The following is a 15527-nucleotide window of genomic DNA, read 5'->3' on the forward strand; positions in this document are numbered from 1 at the left end:
TTTTTTTTTTAAGCGATTTAAATATATTAAAACTTAAAAGTTTAAAATAAATAATATATTTTATACAATGATATATTGAATAATATTTTTTTTTTTTTTTAGATTGGAATTTCTTTTATTTTTAACTGTTTATTTTCTTTTTGAGCACATATACAGTGCAGGTTTATTTAAAAAAGTATTTATATATTATAATTTACAATACCTAGACATTAATTCCTCATTTAATTTTTATATTATGTGTACTTAATTTTTGATTGTATAATATTAATTAATGAAAATAAAATGTTAATTATTATTAATTGCAGTTGTTTATTTTATATTTATTTAACATTTGTTTTCCTCGTATTCAATGTAAGTTAACGTTGATGGTACATTAATTAACCATTACAAAATCATAAATAAATATAAATTTATAAATATTAATTATTTAATATTGATTAAATATTTTTTTTTTACTTTGATTAATAATTATACAAAGGGTTCAACCAATATTTATTAGGAATTATATAATATATAAAAATCTTTTATCTATGAAAATTTAACATTTGTTTAATATTGAATACTTTTTTGAAATATTTATTTAACTTTGTATAAATATATCATTGCTGTGTGGGTAAAAAGTAGATTCGAACATTCAATAACATTGTTTAGCACAATTTATTAATATAAATACATTATAAATTAATATTAGATTTAGTGTTTATAAAAATAAATACTCTTAATAATTCTCATATTACCTTATAATGATTAATGAATTGTAAACTTTCATTAAAGTTCAATTTTAAAAAGTTGTCTACAGATTGGGCTATTTTCATACTTTCTGGTGAAAACCGTTTTTCCATATTGACAATAATAGTATCAAGTATAGGATAAAAACAATGCATTTTCCAATAATTTTTAACTATTGAAGTACCCATTGGTACATCATTAACACGGTCTTCTTCTGCCGAAGTAGTTGATAGTACAGCATACTGTTGTAAATATGTAGGTTCCCTTCTACGACGTTTAGAGCCACCTGAATTAATTAAAATTATATCAATAATTTGAATCATAAATTTATTTTATTTTAATAGGTATTATTATAATAACACACCTTGTGAAGGAATATCCAATGACACATCATGTTCTTCACAAAATATAGTAATATCATTCCACAGATTATCAAAATATACATCTGAACGGTTATTTTTCAGAGTATCAATCACACCACATACTAATGAACTAGATTTTCCAAGAGTTGTAGACTTTGATTGCAATTGAGTACTTAGAATATTAATAATTTTTAAAACATCATTAAGAACAAACAAATATACCACAAATTTCCCATTTTTTAGTGTAGACTGAAGACCTATTGCTTGGGCAACATCTTTATCTTTTTGTTATTCTATTTCTTCATCAAGAATATATAGAATAGGTTTAAAATTTGTGATGACTGAGTTACAACTCTTATAACGGCAGACCCATCGAGTATCTGATAACTGTGGGATTTTTGTTTTTTTAACCCTTAACTTGACGCTGTATCCTAAAAGATACACGTAATTGAGTCAATTTTGATTTTAAAAACAATATTTATTTTCTCCATGAAACTGTTGTACATTTTTCTAAATATTCCAAAGAGTTTATATTTATTATATCGTTTGATTATAGCTAAAATTGATTATTCTGTTATCATTCATCTCACATGTGGATTAGTGTTATTATCTGTTTGTGATCTACTGCGACTTTAGAGTGCTATAAGTCATTGAATATATGCGGCAATAATCTGAAACTGGTAGTATTTATTCAGGTAATCCTCGTTATCATTTTAATATAATAAAATGTTAGGTTATAATGCTCGAATATTGTTTTTTTTTTGATTGATATTTTATGTATCCAATAAGATACATTGCTCAGTTACCACATGTATAGCGTTGTATCCAATAAGATACAATGCTCAGCTGCCTCATCTATAACTTTGTATCCAATAAGATACAATGCTTAGTTGCCTCATTCTTATTGTTGTATATAAAAAGATACAGAACTTTAGATTCTGAAATAACGTATTAAATATTAATTAATAGTACCTATAATAATAATTATTATTTTTGTATTTCTGTTTTACTATTACGAAATTATTTATCTAAAGTATGTTATTATTTTATGTATTAACATTTCTACTTATCATTATACAAGCCACGTGAATAAATAAATAATAAAATCAATATTTAATTTTTATTAGGTAATTATGTATAGAAATAAAAAAATTATTTCGTCTCGAAGTTTGCGGCTTTTGAAATCTGTTCTTCCTCCATTGGATTCAGAAGATTCTGAAACTGAAGATGAGACTGAATTATCATTAAAAAAGAAATTAAATACCCCCACCGTGACTGTTTTAGACTATTCTGATAGCAGTACACACTCTTCAAGTCCTCCAAGTGGTGCTTCTGAACTAGAGAACTATCTCTACGATATCGATGATTTTCCCATGTTTGATGAATTAGGTACGGACATCAACAATTATATAAATTTACCAACTACAAGTTACAATGATACTTTGGCTGAAGTTTCTATTTCTACTTCTAATTCTATTTTAGATTTGCCTAATGTTGAACGAAATAATATGATTGATAATCCGATTAATTTAAGTATCGTCGAAAATATATTAGATCTTTCTTCTCCAAATAATTTTCAATCAGTTGATTTACATTCTGATTCAGACTTATTGATTGTTCAAAGAAAATCGGGTAGATTAGCTCAAATGTCCTATGTGGAACCAATGTCGGTATCTTCAGTATATGTTGAATCTGTTGAACCTCCTCCATTATCCACACTTAGAAACAAAACCAAAAAAATGATACGAAAAAAAATGACTTTTAAATGGACAAAACAGTTTAAATTTCCTGTTGATTTACCTCCGTTTAGGTATTCTTCTATACCTCAAAATATTTCAACTCCTTACCAATATTTCAAAATGTTTCTTACAGATGACATTTTAGAACTCATATCAAAGCACACTAACATATATAGTTCCCAAAAACTTGATAAGTCTTTAGAAACAACAGTAGAAGAAATAAAGCACTATATTGGAATTGAAGTACTTATGGGAATCGTAGCAATGCCAGCCTATACTGATTATTGGTCAGCCGACTTAAGATACAATCAAATTGCAGATACCATGCCTCTAAAACGTTATCAAATGCTACGTCGATATATTCATTTTGTTGATAACGAAACAGTTGATACTTCTGACCGTTTTTATAAAGTAAGACCAATTTTAGAAGGTATAAGAAAAAATTGTTTGTCGATTGAACAGAGTAAACAGTTTTCAATAGATGAGATGATGATTACTTATAAAGGGACCAAAGCTGGTTCCAGAAGACAGTATATAAAAATCAAACCAAAAAAATGGGGTTTTAAATTTTTTGTAAGAGCTGGAATTGATGGTTTTGTGCATGATTTTTTTCCATACGCGGGTGAAACAACATTTAGAACAGAATCATTCTCAGAATATGAAGAAACATATTTTGGGTTAGGACAAAAAGTTGTTCTCCAACTTTGTAAAACCATTTCGGATAAACCACTTACAGCTGTTTACTTTGACAATTGGTTTACATCACTGGAACTTGTGACGTATTTAAGAAAAAAGTTCGGAATTTTAAGCCTTGGAACAATACAACAAAATAGACTGCGTGGATGTGATATCATAAATGACAAAGATTTACTAAAAAAAGGAAGAGGAAGTTTTGAAATGAGGTGTGATAATAAAAAAAAAATTTCTGTTGTAAAATGGGCAGACAACAAATGTGTAACACTGGTAAGTTCATTTGTACCTGTAAATGAACAACCGTCTTCAGTTCGTCGCTATGATAAAAATATGAAAGCTAAAATTCCTATTAATTGTCCAACAATAATTAAAGAGTATAACTCTAAGATGGGTGGTGTTGATTTAGCTGATATGCTAGTATCTTTATATCGTACTGGTCTAAAATCTCATCGTTGGTATTTGGCTGTATTTTCACAGTTATTGGACATATCTGTCAACAATGCGTGGTTATTATATAGGCGTGAATTTGAAGAGTTAAATAATGATTTAAACGTTAAATATATGCCATTAAAACAATTTAGAACCGCAATAGCTAAAACTCTTATTAACCAAAGAAAACCTGGCAGACCAATAAAAGAATTGCTAACTAATCCACGAATTCAGAAATTACCCAGGTCAAGGCCTACAGATGATGTACGCTTGGATAACGAAGACCATTTACCCAAAAAAATTAAAAAAGGACGATGTATGTTGTGCCCCAAAGGTCAGACGGTTTATAGTTGTACTAAATGTAACGTGAGACTTTGTACTCTTGACGAAAGAAACTGTTTCTACACTTATCATAAGCAGAAATAAGTGCAATACAATTATATTTTAATGTTGTTGTTTTCTTTATATATATTATTTAATTAATTTTGTTTTGAAAGATTTTAAACATGATTTTTCTAATTTCTAAATTTGTATATACGTTAAAACAGTATGGTTGTTTAACTATTTTTTAGTTTTATTTTGAGAGAATTGTTATCTTTTGTGCATTATTTTATTTACTAAGTAGGTATATAAAATAATATATTCATTAACTGTTATGTATTATTATAATTTTTTTTTAAATTGTTCCTAATGATGAAAGAAACTGTTCCTACACTTAACATAAATAGTAACGAGTGACATACAATTATATTTTTATGCGGTTGTTTTCTTGATATTTATTAATTAATTAATTTTGTTTTGAAAGATTTTAAATATGATTTTTCTAATTTCAAAATTATAATAACTTTAAATTTTTATATACGTTAAAACAGTATGATTTTATAATTATTTTTTAGTTTTATTTTAAAAAATTGTTTTTGTTTGTATACAATATTATATATGTACATTATTTACCAAGTAGATAAAAAAATAATATATTCATTAACTGTAATGAATTATTATAGTTTTTTTTACATTTTTCCAATTGAAAAGCATTAAAAACAATATTTTTTTGACTTTTTACTACCTAGTTTTACTTAGTATTTTTTTAGTAATAAAACTTAGAATAGACATAATCAAGTGATGTACACTAATGGATACTAGATTCAAAATGAGGAATTCATAGTGAGGTATCCATTAAGATACAAAAATAAAATATCGTTTACGAGGTAGTGTATCTTAAAAGACACGAAATTGAAAACAGCTTCTTTGAGGTGATGTATCTTTAAAGATATACATTTCCACTCAAAATATCTCAAAAACTAAAGTTACTTTTTTAAAAATAAGGTCAAAAATGAACTTTACGGGTTTTAATTATTATAAAAAGTGATAGTTTGGAATTTTATTGCAATATTTTTGTTTCTGCCAAGTTAAGGGTTAACTCCTAGATTTTCTTGAATGTCAGTCATTTTTTTATTTTTCGTAGGTTGACTAAAATGAACAGACAACGCTTCCAAGCCATTAAATAAATTCCGTGCGTCCTAAAATTAAATTTTAAAATACTTTATGTCATATAATTTTTATTAAAGCACAGAATTTAATACTCCATAACTGAAATAAATATGCATACATTTGTTACATTTATAAATATATTTGATCTCACCTTTAAATGTTTACACATATCAATGACCACAAGGTTTAATTTGTGTGCCATACAGTGTACATAAATAGCTTGAGGACGTATTTCTTTAAGCTTAGCCTGAACTCCACCAGTATGACCCGACATCACGCTAGCACCGTCATATGATTGACCTATTATATTAATTTTGTTCAAGTTCAAAGAATTTAAAAACTGTAATAGAACACCAATTAAACTGTCAGCATTTTGACTTTGAGATACATCTAAAAATCCAACAAATCGTTCCTCTACTTTAAGGTTTTTTGGGTAACGAACACACACAGCTAACTGTTCTTCCTTGTGGCATCTAGAATTTTTTTTTTATAAAACAATTATCAAAATGTAGCTTAAGACTAGTTAAGTAAATAAACAATATAATATTAAGACATTACCGAGCTTCATCACACGAAACGCTATACATTCCAGCACTTATTATATCTTCAACAATAGTATTCCTTACATGTTTAGCGCATATCTCAATGATTTCATTTTGTATTAACCAACTTGTATGATTTGTTGGTTTAGCATAATTTAAAGCAAAAGTTGGATTATACTTTGCCATTAGTTTGCATGCTTCTTTTAAGTTACCTACAGTAAACATGATAAATAATATAAATAGGTATGTAATTAATTAACATTAGTTAGGTACTTTTATAAATAAAAAAAATATATGGTTTTAAAATCGCCCAATTCACCTTGATTCAAAGATGTTTCATTTTCAATATGACCTCTAAATGCTACTCCTTGATGTGCCAAAAATAATATGATATCAATTAATGTTAGCATGTAATCTCTATTTTCTAATATTTTATCACGGTGTGCATTTGTAACTAATGTATGAACAGAACCAGTAGTTTTAGATTGGATATGTGCATGCCACCTTGTCATACAAGTCAAATGGTACTGACAACTAGAATGCAACTCCAACTTTGATTTAGTATATTTCAATCCTATTCCTCTAGAGCCAAAAATCTACAAAATTAATATTTAGTATGTTTATATAAATAAATAATCTACAAAAATGAACATATATATATGTATATATGTATCAAAATAGTTTAAGAATAGTCATTAAACACTTACTTTTTTGCAATTTCTAAATCCTTTAGTTGAAAATTCCATGTTAGCTACAGTTCTAGACCCGAAAATTCTACAAGGATAGCAAAATATAGCGTCCTCAACCACACTATACTCTATCCAATCAAAACAAGTATATACTGTAGGAGAAAAACCTCTTTTTTGTGAACCAAATTGTGTCTGAGGGTATTTCTATACAGAAGAATAAAATTATTGATTATTATTTAATAATCATTAGTTTTAAAACTTGTGCTACAAATTCTATGTTAGAAGATATAAATATATTAGAAACACTATAATGTATATTTTATAGGTAGGTAATATACTATTATATTTATTATTTTAATATTTTAAAATAAAATAAAAAATACAAATAAATACAGCCTAAAATATCTAATTATTGTACTGCACAATTTAGCATCAAACTTATAATAACTAGGTATATAATTAAATTGTAAAACTTACTTCTAATATAGGTTTAGCAGGACCTGAATCGATATCACCTAAATCATTTACCCTGGTATTTGACTGAAAACTATTAATTTGTGGATCTGTGCAGGTCTGTGAGTTTGATAGTAGATTTGCATTTTCTTCTAGTAACGTTGTAACGCTTCCAGATCCAAATGAATCAACCTTTCAAAATGTGAAATGTTAATTTAAATAAAAAAAATTAAAAATGTTAAAGAATGCTAGGTACTTACAACTCTGGACGATGACTGTAGAATACCATCATTGTTTTCTTTGATATCTTTTTCAGTAGGAGTACTTGATACACTTTTTTTTATATTAAAAATGCTAAATACTGATTTCTTATCCATGATTCAAATCGTTTTTAATGTTATAATATGAAGTAACTTGTTTATAACAAACGTTTTTAAAAATAACATTAACACTGACACTGGCTATTATAGTTACAATGTTATATTAAAATAAATACTATAAGTATAGTGTTATACTGACAAACTAGACAAACTGTCAACTGTCCACTGAAGACTGAATACTAATAGAAATAGACAATAGTGCGTACAGTCCGTACAAACATATAATAACATAATTTTCTATGGTATAGACTAGATACGTTGAGAAAATGTGCCAATAAGTAATAAGTAATAACAACTGACAAGACAGCAATAAACTTATAACTAATGTCTAATAATAGTAATTAGTAATGAATTATTGATTTTACAATGATGTGTGTTTTTTTTTATTTTTTTTTTTTTGTGTCTGTCGTCACCTTTTAGGACAGTAAAAAGGCTTGGATTTTCTTCAGCTATAACTTTTCTGATAGGAAAGTGAACCTAGTTGGTACTTTGGAGAGGCAAAAGTAAACATTTCTCAGTAGTTTTCAAAAGCGACGTGAAAAACAAAAGAAAAATTAAGAAAAAACGGACATTTTTACGCAAAATCTGTTTTTAAGAAAATCGATTTTGGTTTTTGGTGCAACTCTAAAACAAATGATCGTATACAATTTTGACTGAATGTTTTTATTAGCATTGTCTATACACCGTAACATTTTGACTTATTTTGAGCTGTTTACGAACATTTTCAGTTTCCATTTATTTTAGTTTTTTTTTCTATTAATATCAATAAAATTTTATTTGTTCGTTAAAAAAGCTTGAAAATTTTATAGAAGGCTTCTAGGTTATTGTCCCAAAGGCAGATGAAAAAATTAAAATCCATAGTCACGATTTTTTTTTATAAGCATTTAAAGTTCAAATATTGCTCAAATACGTAAAAATGACGAACATTTGCAAATTATTTTGAGTTAGAAATTCATAAAAAATTTTCTTTTTAAATCTAAGATTTGAAAATATAATACAAGATTCCTCATAAGTTTGTTTTCCTTTATCAAGAAAAAAATATCTACAAGAAAGTGAAATTAAATTTTTATGAGCGTTTAAAATTCATATTTTTACAACAATTAATATTCACTCGATTTTTTATGTAACGATTTTCTTATTTTGTTGTAATTAAAAAACAAATGATTGCAGATACTTGAAAATTTCACTGAATGTTTATATTAGCATTTTCTATACACGATAAAATTTATAAACTAATATACTCTTTTTGAGCTGTTTACGGACATAGTCAGTTTTCAATTTTTTTAGTTTTTTTTCCTATAAATATCAATAAAATGTTATTTGTTGGGTAAAAAAACGTGAACATTTAATGCAAGGCTCCTGATATAATGTTACAACAGCGGTTGAAAAATATTAAAAATACATAATATGCACAATTTTTTTTTATAAGCATTTAAAGTTCAAATGTTGACAAAATGTATCAAACTTAAAATGTTATAATTATTTTGTAGTTGAAAATGTATAAAATGTTCAACTTTTATAGCTAAGGATTGAAAATTTAAAACAAGGTTTCATGTAAATAGGTTATATATAAATTACTTTATTCACAATAATATCATCAATTATACTTGGTAATATCATAGGCTGACTGACCGTTTTCGCTCAGAATTGTTTTTCTTATCTATGGTATTATATCATTGAATTCAAATTTATCACCATCCATTACAGTGACCCACTTGTCACCTACTGTACAGCAGAGTGACATCCACTTACCCACCTTTTTTAATCTGCATTTTTTTAGTACACCTATGACAAAATATGAAGTTATGTCAGTAACATACTATAGGAATATAAGTATATCTTGGATTTTACAAAATAGTGAATAACTTTAATTTAGGTACCTAGGTAGGTATTTATTTTTTTGTATGATTAATTAATACTTAAATAGTAAACGTAAAAGTGGGCAAACAAATATGTGTATTTATTATACGTCACACAATATATAGGTACAGATTACCGAAAGCAATTACATATATTAAAAATACATCAAAATATTGTAAAATGAATAGTAAACGTTTCCAAAATATTGTCAAAAAAATTTAAAACATTACAAAAACGTTTTTAGCCACATAATTAAGGTTACCATAATCTTATATTGAAAAAAACAACATTATCTCAACCTCAATTTAATTTCTTTAATGTTTTATAATATTATTTGATATAATTATTAAAATATTAGGTGTTTATCCAACCGTAGAATTCAAACCAATAATTTTTTATAGACTACAGCAGTGTTAGAATGATATAATGTCAATAGATATTAAATAATACCTGATGTGATACCTATAATATTTATATTATGTATGGATCAGATTTTCCATACATTGAATACCTATTTAAATATATTAAAATTATTATTTTTCTTGAAACCAACTACCCTTTTTTCATTTCTGAAAAGGAAATAATTTACTATATTAACAATTAACAAAATAATAAAAAAAATGGTCCTTTATTTTTTAAATATTATTTATATTATAATAGAATACATTTATTGTATAGGTTCCTAATTAAGAGCCAAAATACTTATTGATAAAAAATATAGTTATTATTTGAGATTTTTTGCTTCTTTTTATTAATAATAAAGGTGCAAGAGACAGCCAAATACCCAAACAGTTGTCTATGTCTTTTTCCGGAGCACTGTTGTATACTTGTAAATTTAACTGATTATCTGATTGAGTCTGTAAAAAGAACAACATAAAATGTTTTTAAAAAATGATATTATATAATATTACAAAACAGTAATTAAATAAATAAGATCAGCATAAATGTAAAAACCTAAAATGTATGGAATGAAACAGTTCATACATTTTAATTCTTCACCTATTATAACACAGTAACTCAAAATATCTGAAAATAAATGTTTTTGTTTGAACCCAAATAATGAATAATATGACAAAATTTGATTGTCATAACATGCAATTTTAGTTATCATTGATTTTTTTTTGTTTATTTTAATTTTTTTAGATGTATGTGTTAAAACAACAACAGATAATTACTGAAACCAAATTTCGACTCATACTAAACGGCAACGTGAATCGTACACGCAAAGTATGTAGGAAGAAAGAAAATAAATCGATTTTAAAAATATATGATCATTTTGTTAACAACGAAATTAGTTTAATTGATTATTTAAAAACATTAGGATGTAAGTTTATTTCAATTTAATTATATATTGAATTATTTTTTGTAACAATAAAATATGTTTAATTTTTACTTGTCAATCAAATGTGTGCGGTTTTGAACTATCGACCTTTCAAATTTCCCTTTTTAACAATAGAATAAATGTGTGCGGTATTAAACGGTGTAAAATGTGCGGTTATGAACGGTAAGTGTGTGGTTATGATGACCGCCGGTATGTTTGACAATAACGGTATTCTTGCTACAAACATGAGGGTCTGCTGTAGACACACTACACTTAAAGTTGATGCTCTAAAGAGTTCAGAAAGGTCTAAATGTTATTCTACAACAGGGAGTTCTAAAGTTGGGGGTAACGTAAGTTGAATTTCCTTTATTTCGTGATAAAGTTCTGAGGGTGCATAAACACTAGTGTGCATCAATCCATTTAAAGCGAAATTAATTATTGTTTGGAGGTTCTGTGTTTCCCACGCAAACTGATTTAACAGGATGACTAATGTAGTAGTACGAATAGATTTTTAGCGTTTAGAATATCGATTGCGTTTAACATGCGTGTGGATTGTTTGGAAAGTTTTTGGATAATTGATTTGGTTTTCAGAGAATCTGTTACTAAATCGTAAATCGTGAAGTTCACGTCTTGTACAACTGATGACACAATACGTAATTGTTCTTGTGCCAGATGTAATGATTTTTGGTTGGATTCTTTTACATTTGGGATTTTTGAATAGAAGAATTCTGCGTCTTCATCTGAACAAATGCCGAAGAGGACTTTTGTTAGCCTACCTACTGCGTTAATTAGACCCCGATTTCGTCTAGACAGATATTCTGAAGTTTTTCTACTGGGTGCTAAGATTTTCATTACAGAGTTAAAATTTAATTCTATTTCATGAATGATCGGGTGGTTTGTAAAAATGTGATACAGACATTATTTAGAGTCTCTTCTTCCTGATCTTTACGGTGTGTGCATATGTCGCTAGTGTATTGGAAGTAATCCCGTGAGGTACTGAAATTTATTATCGTAAATAGTAAGGTTGACGTATGTCACAAAGTCCCAGTTTGAGTAAGAAATTCGGATTGGACTTATTGATTCAAAATAAATATTATATACATATATATTATATTATATCTGTATAATGACTATAACTCTAAGATTTCTATTAATAACTACATAAAGATCACCAAAATAGGTGATATGTAAAAAAAACAAATGAAATGACTCAAATATGTATTAAAATGACAGCTGCTTTAGCCTTATTACCACCTAATAAAATAGAAGAAGGATTCCAATTTATTCAACGGTATAGCAGGGACAACAATATAAATCTGGCTACCTTTTTTACTTATTTCTATAAGTAAGTTGAAAAATATTTACAAATTAAATACCTATTTTGGTGATCTTTATGTAGTTATTAATAGAAATCTTAGAGTTATTAGTCATTAGTACTCATTACTAACATTCCAATCAAATTAATAGTAGTTAGTATATTAACAACTATTTTGAAATATATTTATTATAAACAAATTAAGAAAAAATTATTTTTGTTTTCTATTCAATAAATTATACGAACAAAATTATTGATAATTCACCAGTTTCTAATTATTTTTAGATTCTGAGCGAAGCGATGAATGTATTGATTTTACAATGATGTGTGTTTTTTTTTTTATTTTTTTTTTTTTGTGTCTGTCGTCACCTTTTAGGACAGTAAAAAGGCTTGGATTTTCTTCAGCTATAACTTTTCTGATAGGAAAGTGAACCTAGTTGGTACTTTGGAGAGGCAAAAGTAAACATTTCTCAGTAGTTTTCAAAAGCGACGTGAAAAACAAAAGAAAAATTAAGAAAAAACGGACATTTTTACGCAAAATCTGTTTTTAAGAAAATCGATTTTGGTTTTTGGTGCAACTCTAAAACAAATGATCGTATACAATTTTGACTGAATGTTTTTATTAGCATTGTCTATACACCGTAACATTTTGACTTATTTTGAGCTGTTTACGAACATTTTCAGTTTCCATTTATTTTAGTTTTTTTTTCTATTAATATCAATAAAATTTTATTTGTTCGTTAAAAAAGCTTGAAAATTTTATAGAAGGCTTCTAGGTTATTGTCCCAAAGGCAGATGAAAAAATTAAAATCCATAGTCACGATTTTTTTTTATAAGCATTTAAAGTTCAAATATTGCTCAAATACGTAAAAATGACGAACATTTGCAAATTATTTTGAGTTAGAAATTCATAAAAAATTTTCTTTTTAAATCTAAGATTTGAAAATATAATACAAGATTCCTCATAAGTTTGTTTTCCTTTATCAAGAAAAAAATATCTACAAGAAAGTGAAATTAAATTTTTATGAGCGTTTAAAATTCATATTTTTACAACAATTAATATTCACTCGATTTTTTATGTAACGATTTTCTTATTTTGTTGTAATTAAAAAACAAATGATTGCAGATACTTGAAAATTTCACTGAATGTTTATATTAGCATTTTCTATACACGATAAAATTTATAAACTAATATACTCTTTTTGAGCTGTTTACGGACATAGTCAGTTTTCAATTTTTTTAGTTTTTTTTTCTATAAATATCAATAAAATGTTATTTGTTGGGTGAAAAAACGCGAACATTTAATGCAAGGCTCCTGATATAATGTTACAACAGCGGTTGAAAAATATTAAAAATACATAATATGCACAATTTTTTTTTATAAGCATTTAAAGTTCAAATGTTGACAAAATGTATCAAACTTAAAATGTTATAATTATTTTGTAGTTGAAAATGTATAAAATGTTCAACTTTTATAGCTAAGGATTGAAAATTTAAAACAAGGTTTCATGTAAATAGGTTATATATAAATTACTTTATTCACAATAATATCATCAATTATACTTGGTAATATCATAGGCTGACTGACCGTTTTCGCTCAGAATTGTTTTTCTTATCTATGGTATTATATCATTGAATTCAAATTTATCACCATCCATTACAGTGACCCACTTGTCACCTACTGTACAGCAGAGTGACATCCACTTACCCACCTTTTTTAATCTGCATTTTTTTAGTACACCTATGACAAAATATGAAGTTATGTCAGTAACATACTATAGGAATATAAGTATATCTTGGATTTTACAAAATAGTGAATAACTTTAATTTAGGTACCTAGGTAGGTATTTATTTTTTTGTATGATTAATTAATACTTAAATAGTAAACGTAAAAGTGGGCAAACAAATATGTGTATTTATTATACGTCACACAATATATAGGTACAGATTACCGAAAGCAATTACATATATTAAAAATACATCAAAATATTGTAAAATGAATAGTAAACGTTTCCAAAATATTGTCAAAAAAATTTAAAACATTACAAAAACGTTTTTAGCCACATAATTAAGGTTACCATAATCTTATATTGAAAAAAACAACATTATCTCAACCTCAATTTAATTTCTTTAATGTTTTATAATATTATTTGATATAATTATTAAAATATTAGGTGTTTATCCAACCGTAGAATTCAAACCAATAATTTTTTATAGACTACAGCAGTGTTAGAATGATATGATGTCAATAGATATTAAATAATACCTGATGTGATACCTATTATATTTATATTATGTATGGATCAGATTTTCCATACATTGAATACCTATTTAAATATATTAAAATTATTATTTTTCTTGAAACCAACTACCCTTTTTTCATTTCTGAAAAGGAAATAATTTACTATATTAACAATTAACAAAATAATAAAAAAAATGGTCCTTTATTTTTTAAATATTATTTATATTATAATAGAATACATTTATTGTATAGGTTCCTAATTAAGAGCCAAAATACTTATTGATAAAAAATATAGTTATTATTTGAGATTTTTTGCTTCTTTTTATTAATAATAAAGGTGCAAGAGACAGCCAAATACCCAAACAGTTGTCTATGTCTTTTTCCGGAGCACTGTTGTATACTTGTAAATTTAACTGATTATCTGATTGAGTCTGTAAAAAGAACAACATAAAATGTTTTTAAAAAATGATATTATATAATATTACAAAACAGTAATTAAATAAATAAGATCAGCATAAATGTAAAAACCTAAAATGTATGGAATGAAACAGTTCATACATTTTAATTCTTCACCTATTATAACACAGTAACTCAAAATATCTGAAAATAAATGTTTTTGTTTGAACCCAAATAATGAATAATATGACAAAATTTGATTGTCATAACATGCAATTTTAGTTATCATTGATTTTTTTTTGTTTATTTTAATTTTTTTAGATGTATGTGTTAAAACAACAACAGATAATTACTGAAACCAAATTTCGACTCATACTAAACGGCAACGTGAATCGTACACGCAAAGTATGTAGGAAGAAAGAAAATAAATCGATTTTAAAAATATATGATCATTTTGTTAACAACGAAATTAGTTTAATTGATTATTTAAAAACATTAGGATGTAAGTTTATTTCAATTTAATTATATATTGAATTATTTTTTGTAACAATAAAATATGTTTAATTTTTACTTGTCAATCAAATGTGTGCGGTTTTGAACTATCGACCTTTCAAATTTCCCTTTTTAACAATAGAATAAATGTGTGCGGTATTGAACGGTGTAAAATGTGCGGTTATGAACGGTAAGTGTGTGGTTATGATGACCGCCGGTATGTTTGACAATAACGGTATTCTTGCTACAAACATGAGGGTCTGCTGTAGACACACTACACTTAAAGTTGATGCTCTAAAGAGGACAGAAAGGTCTAAATGTTATTCTACAACAGGGAGTTCTAAAGTTGGGGGTAACGTAAGTTGAATTTCCTTTATTTCGTGATAAAGTTCTG

General features: G+C 26.2%; 2 protein-coding genes across 2 annotated transcripts; one reads left to right on the plus strand and one right to left on the minus strand.

Annotated features, from left to right (window-relative positions):
* The first annotated feature begins 2224 nt into the window (after window positions 1-2224).
* On the plus strand, window positions 2225-4378 carry LOC132944768 (piggyBac transposable element-derived protein 3-like). Its single transcript, XM_061014254.1, has 2 exons — window positions 2225-3383; window positions 3567-4378. Exons 1-2 carry the CDS (start codon window positions 2225-2227, stop codon window positions 4376-4378), a joined length of 1971 nt encoding a protein of 656 aa, XP_060870237.1.
* A 983-nt stretch (window positions 4379-5361) lies between these two features.
* Window positions 5362-7504, minus strand: LOC132944775 (zinc finger MYM-type protein 1-like). Its single transcript, XM_061014264.1, has 8 exons — window positions 7388-7504; window positions 7152-7319; window positions 6693-6878; window positions 6305-6581; window positions 6002-6197; window positions 5807-5916; window positions 5595-5743; window positions 5362-5472 (listed from the first exon to the last, which is right to left on the minus strand). The coding sequence occupies exons 1-8, from the start codon at window positions 7502-7504 to the stop codon at window positions 5362-5364; spliced, it is 1314 nt and encodes a 437-aa protein (XP_060870247.1).
* Window positions 7505-15527: the final 8023 nt, after the last annotated feature.

The sequence above is a fragment of the Metopolophium dirhodum genome, chromosome 1 (genome assembly GCF_019925205.1).
Source record: "Metopolophium dirhodum isolate CAU chromosome 1, ASM1992520v1, whole genome shotgun sequence".
Lineage (NCBI taxonomy): Eukaryota > Metazoa > Arthropoda > Insecta > Hemiptera > Aphididae > Metopolophium > Metopolophium dirhodum.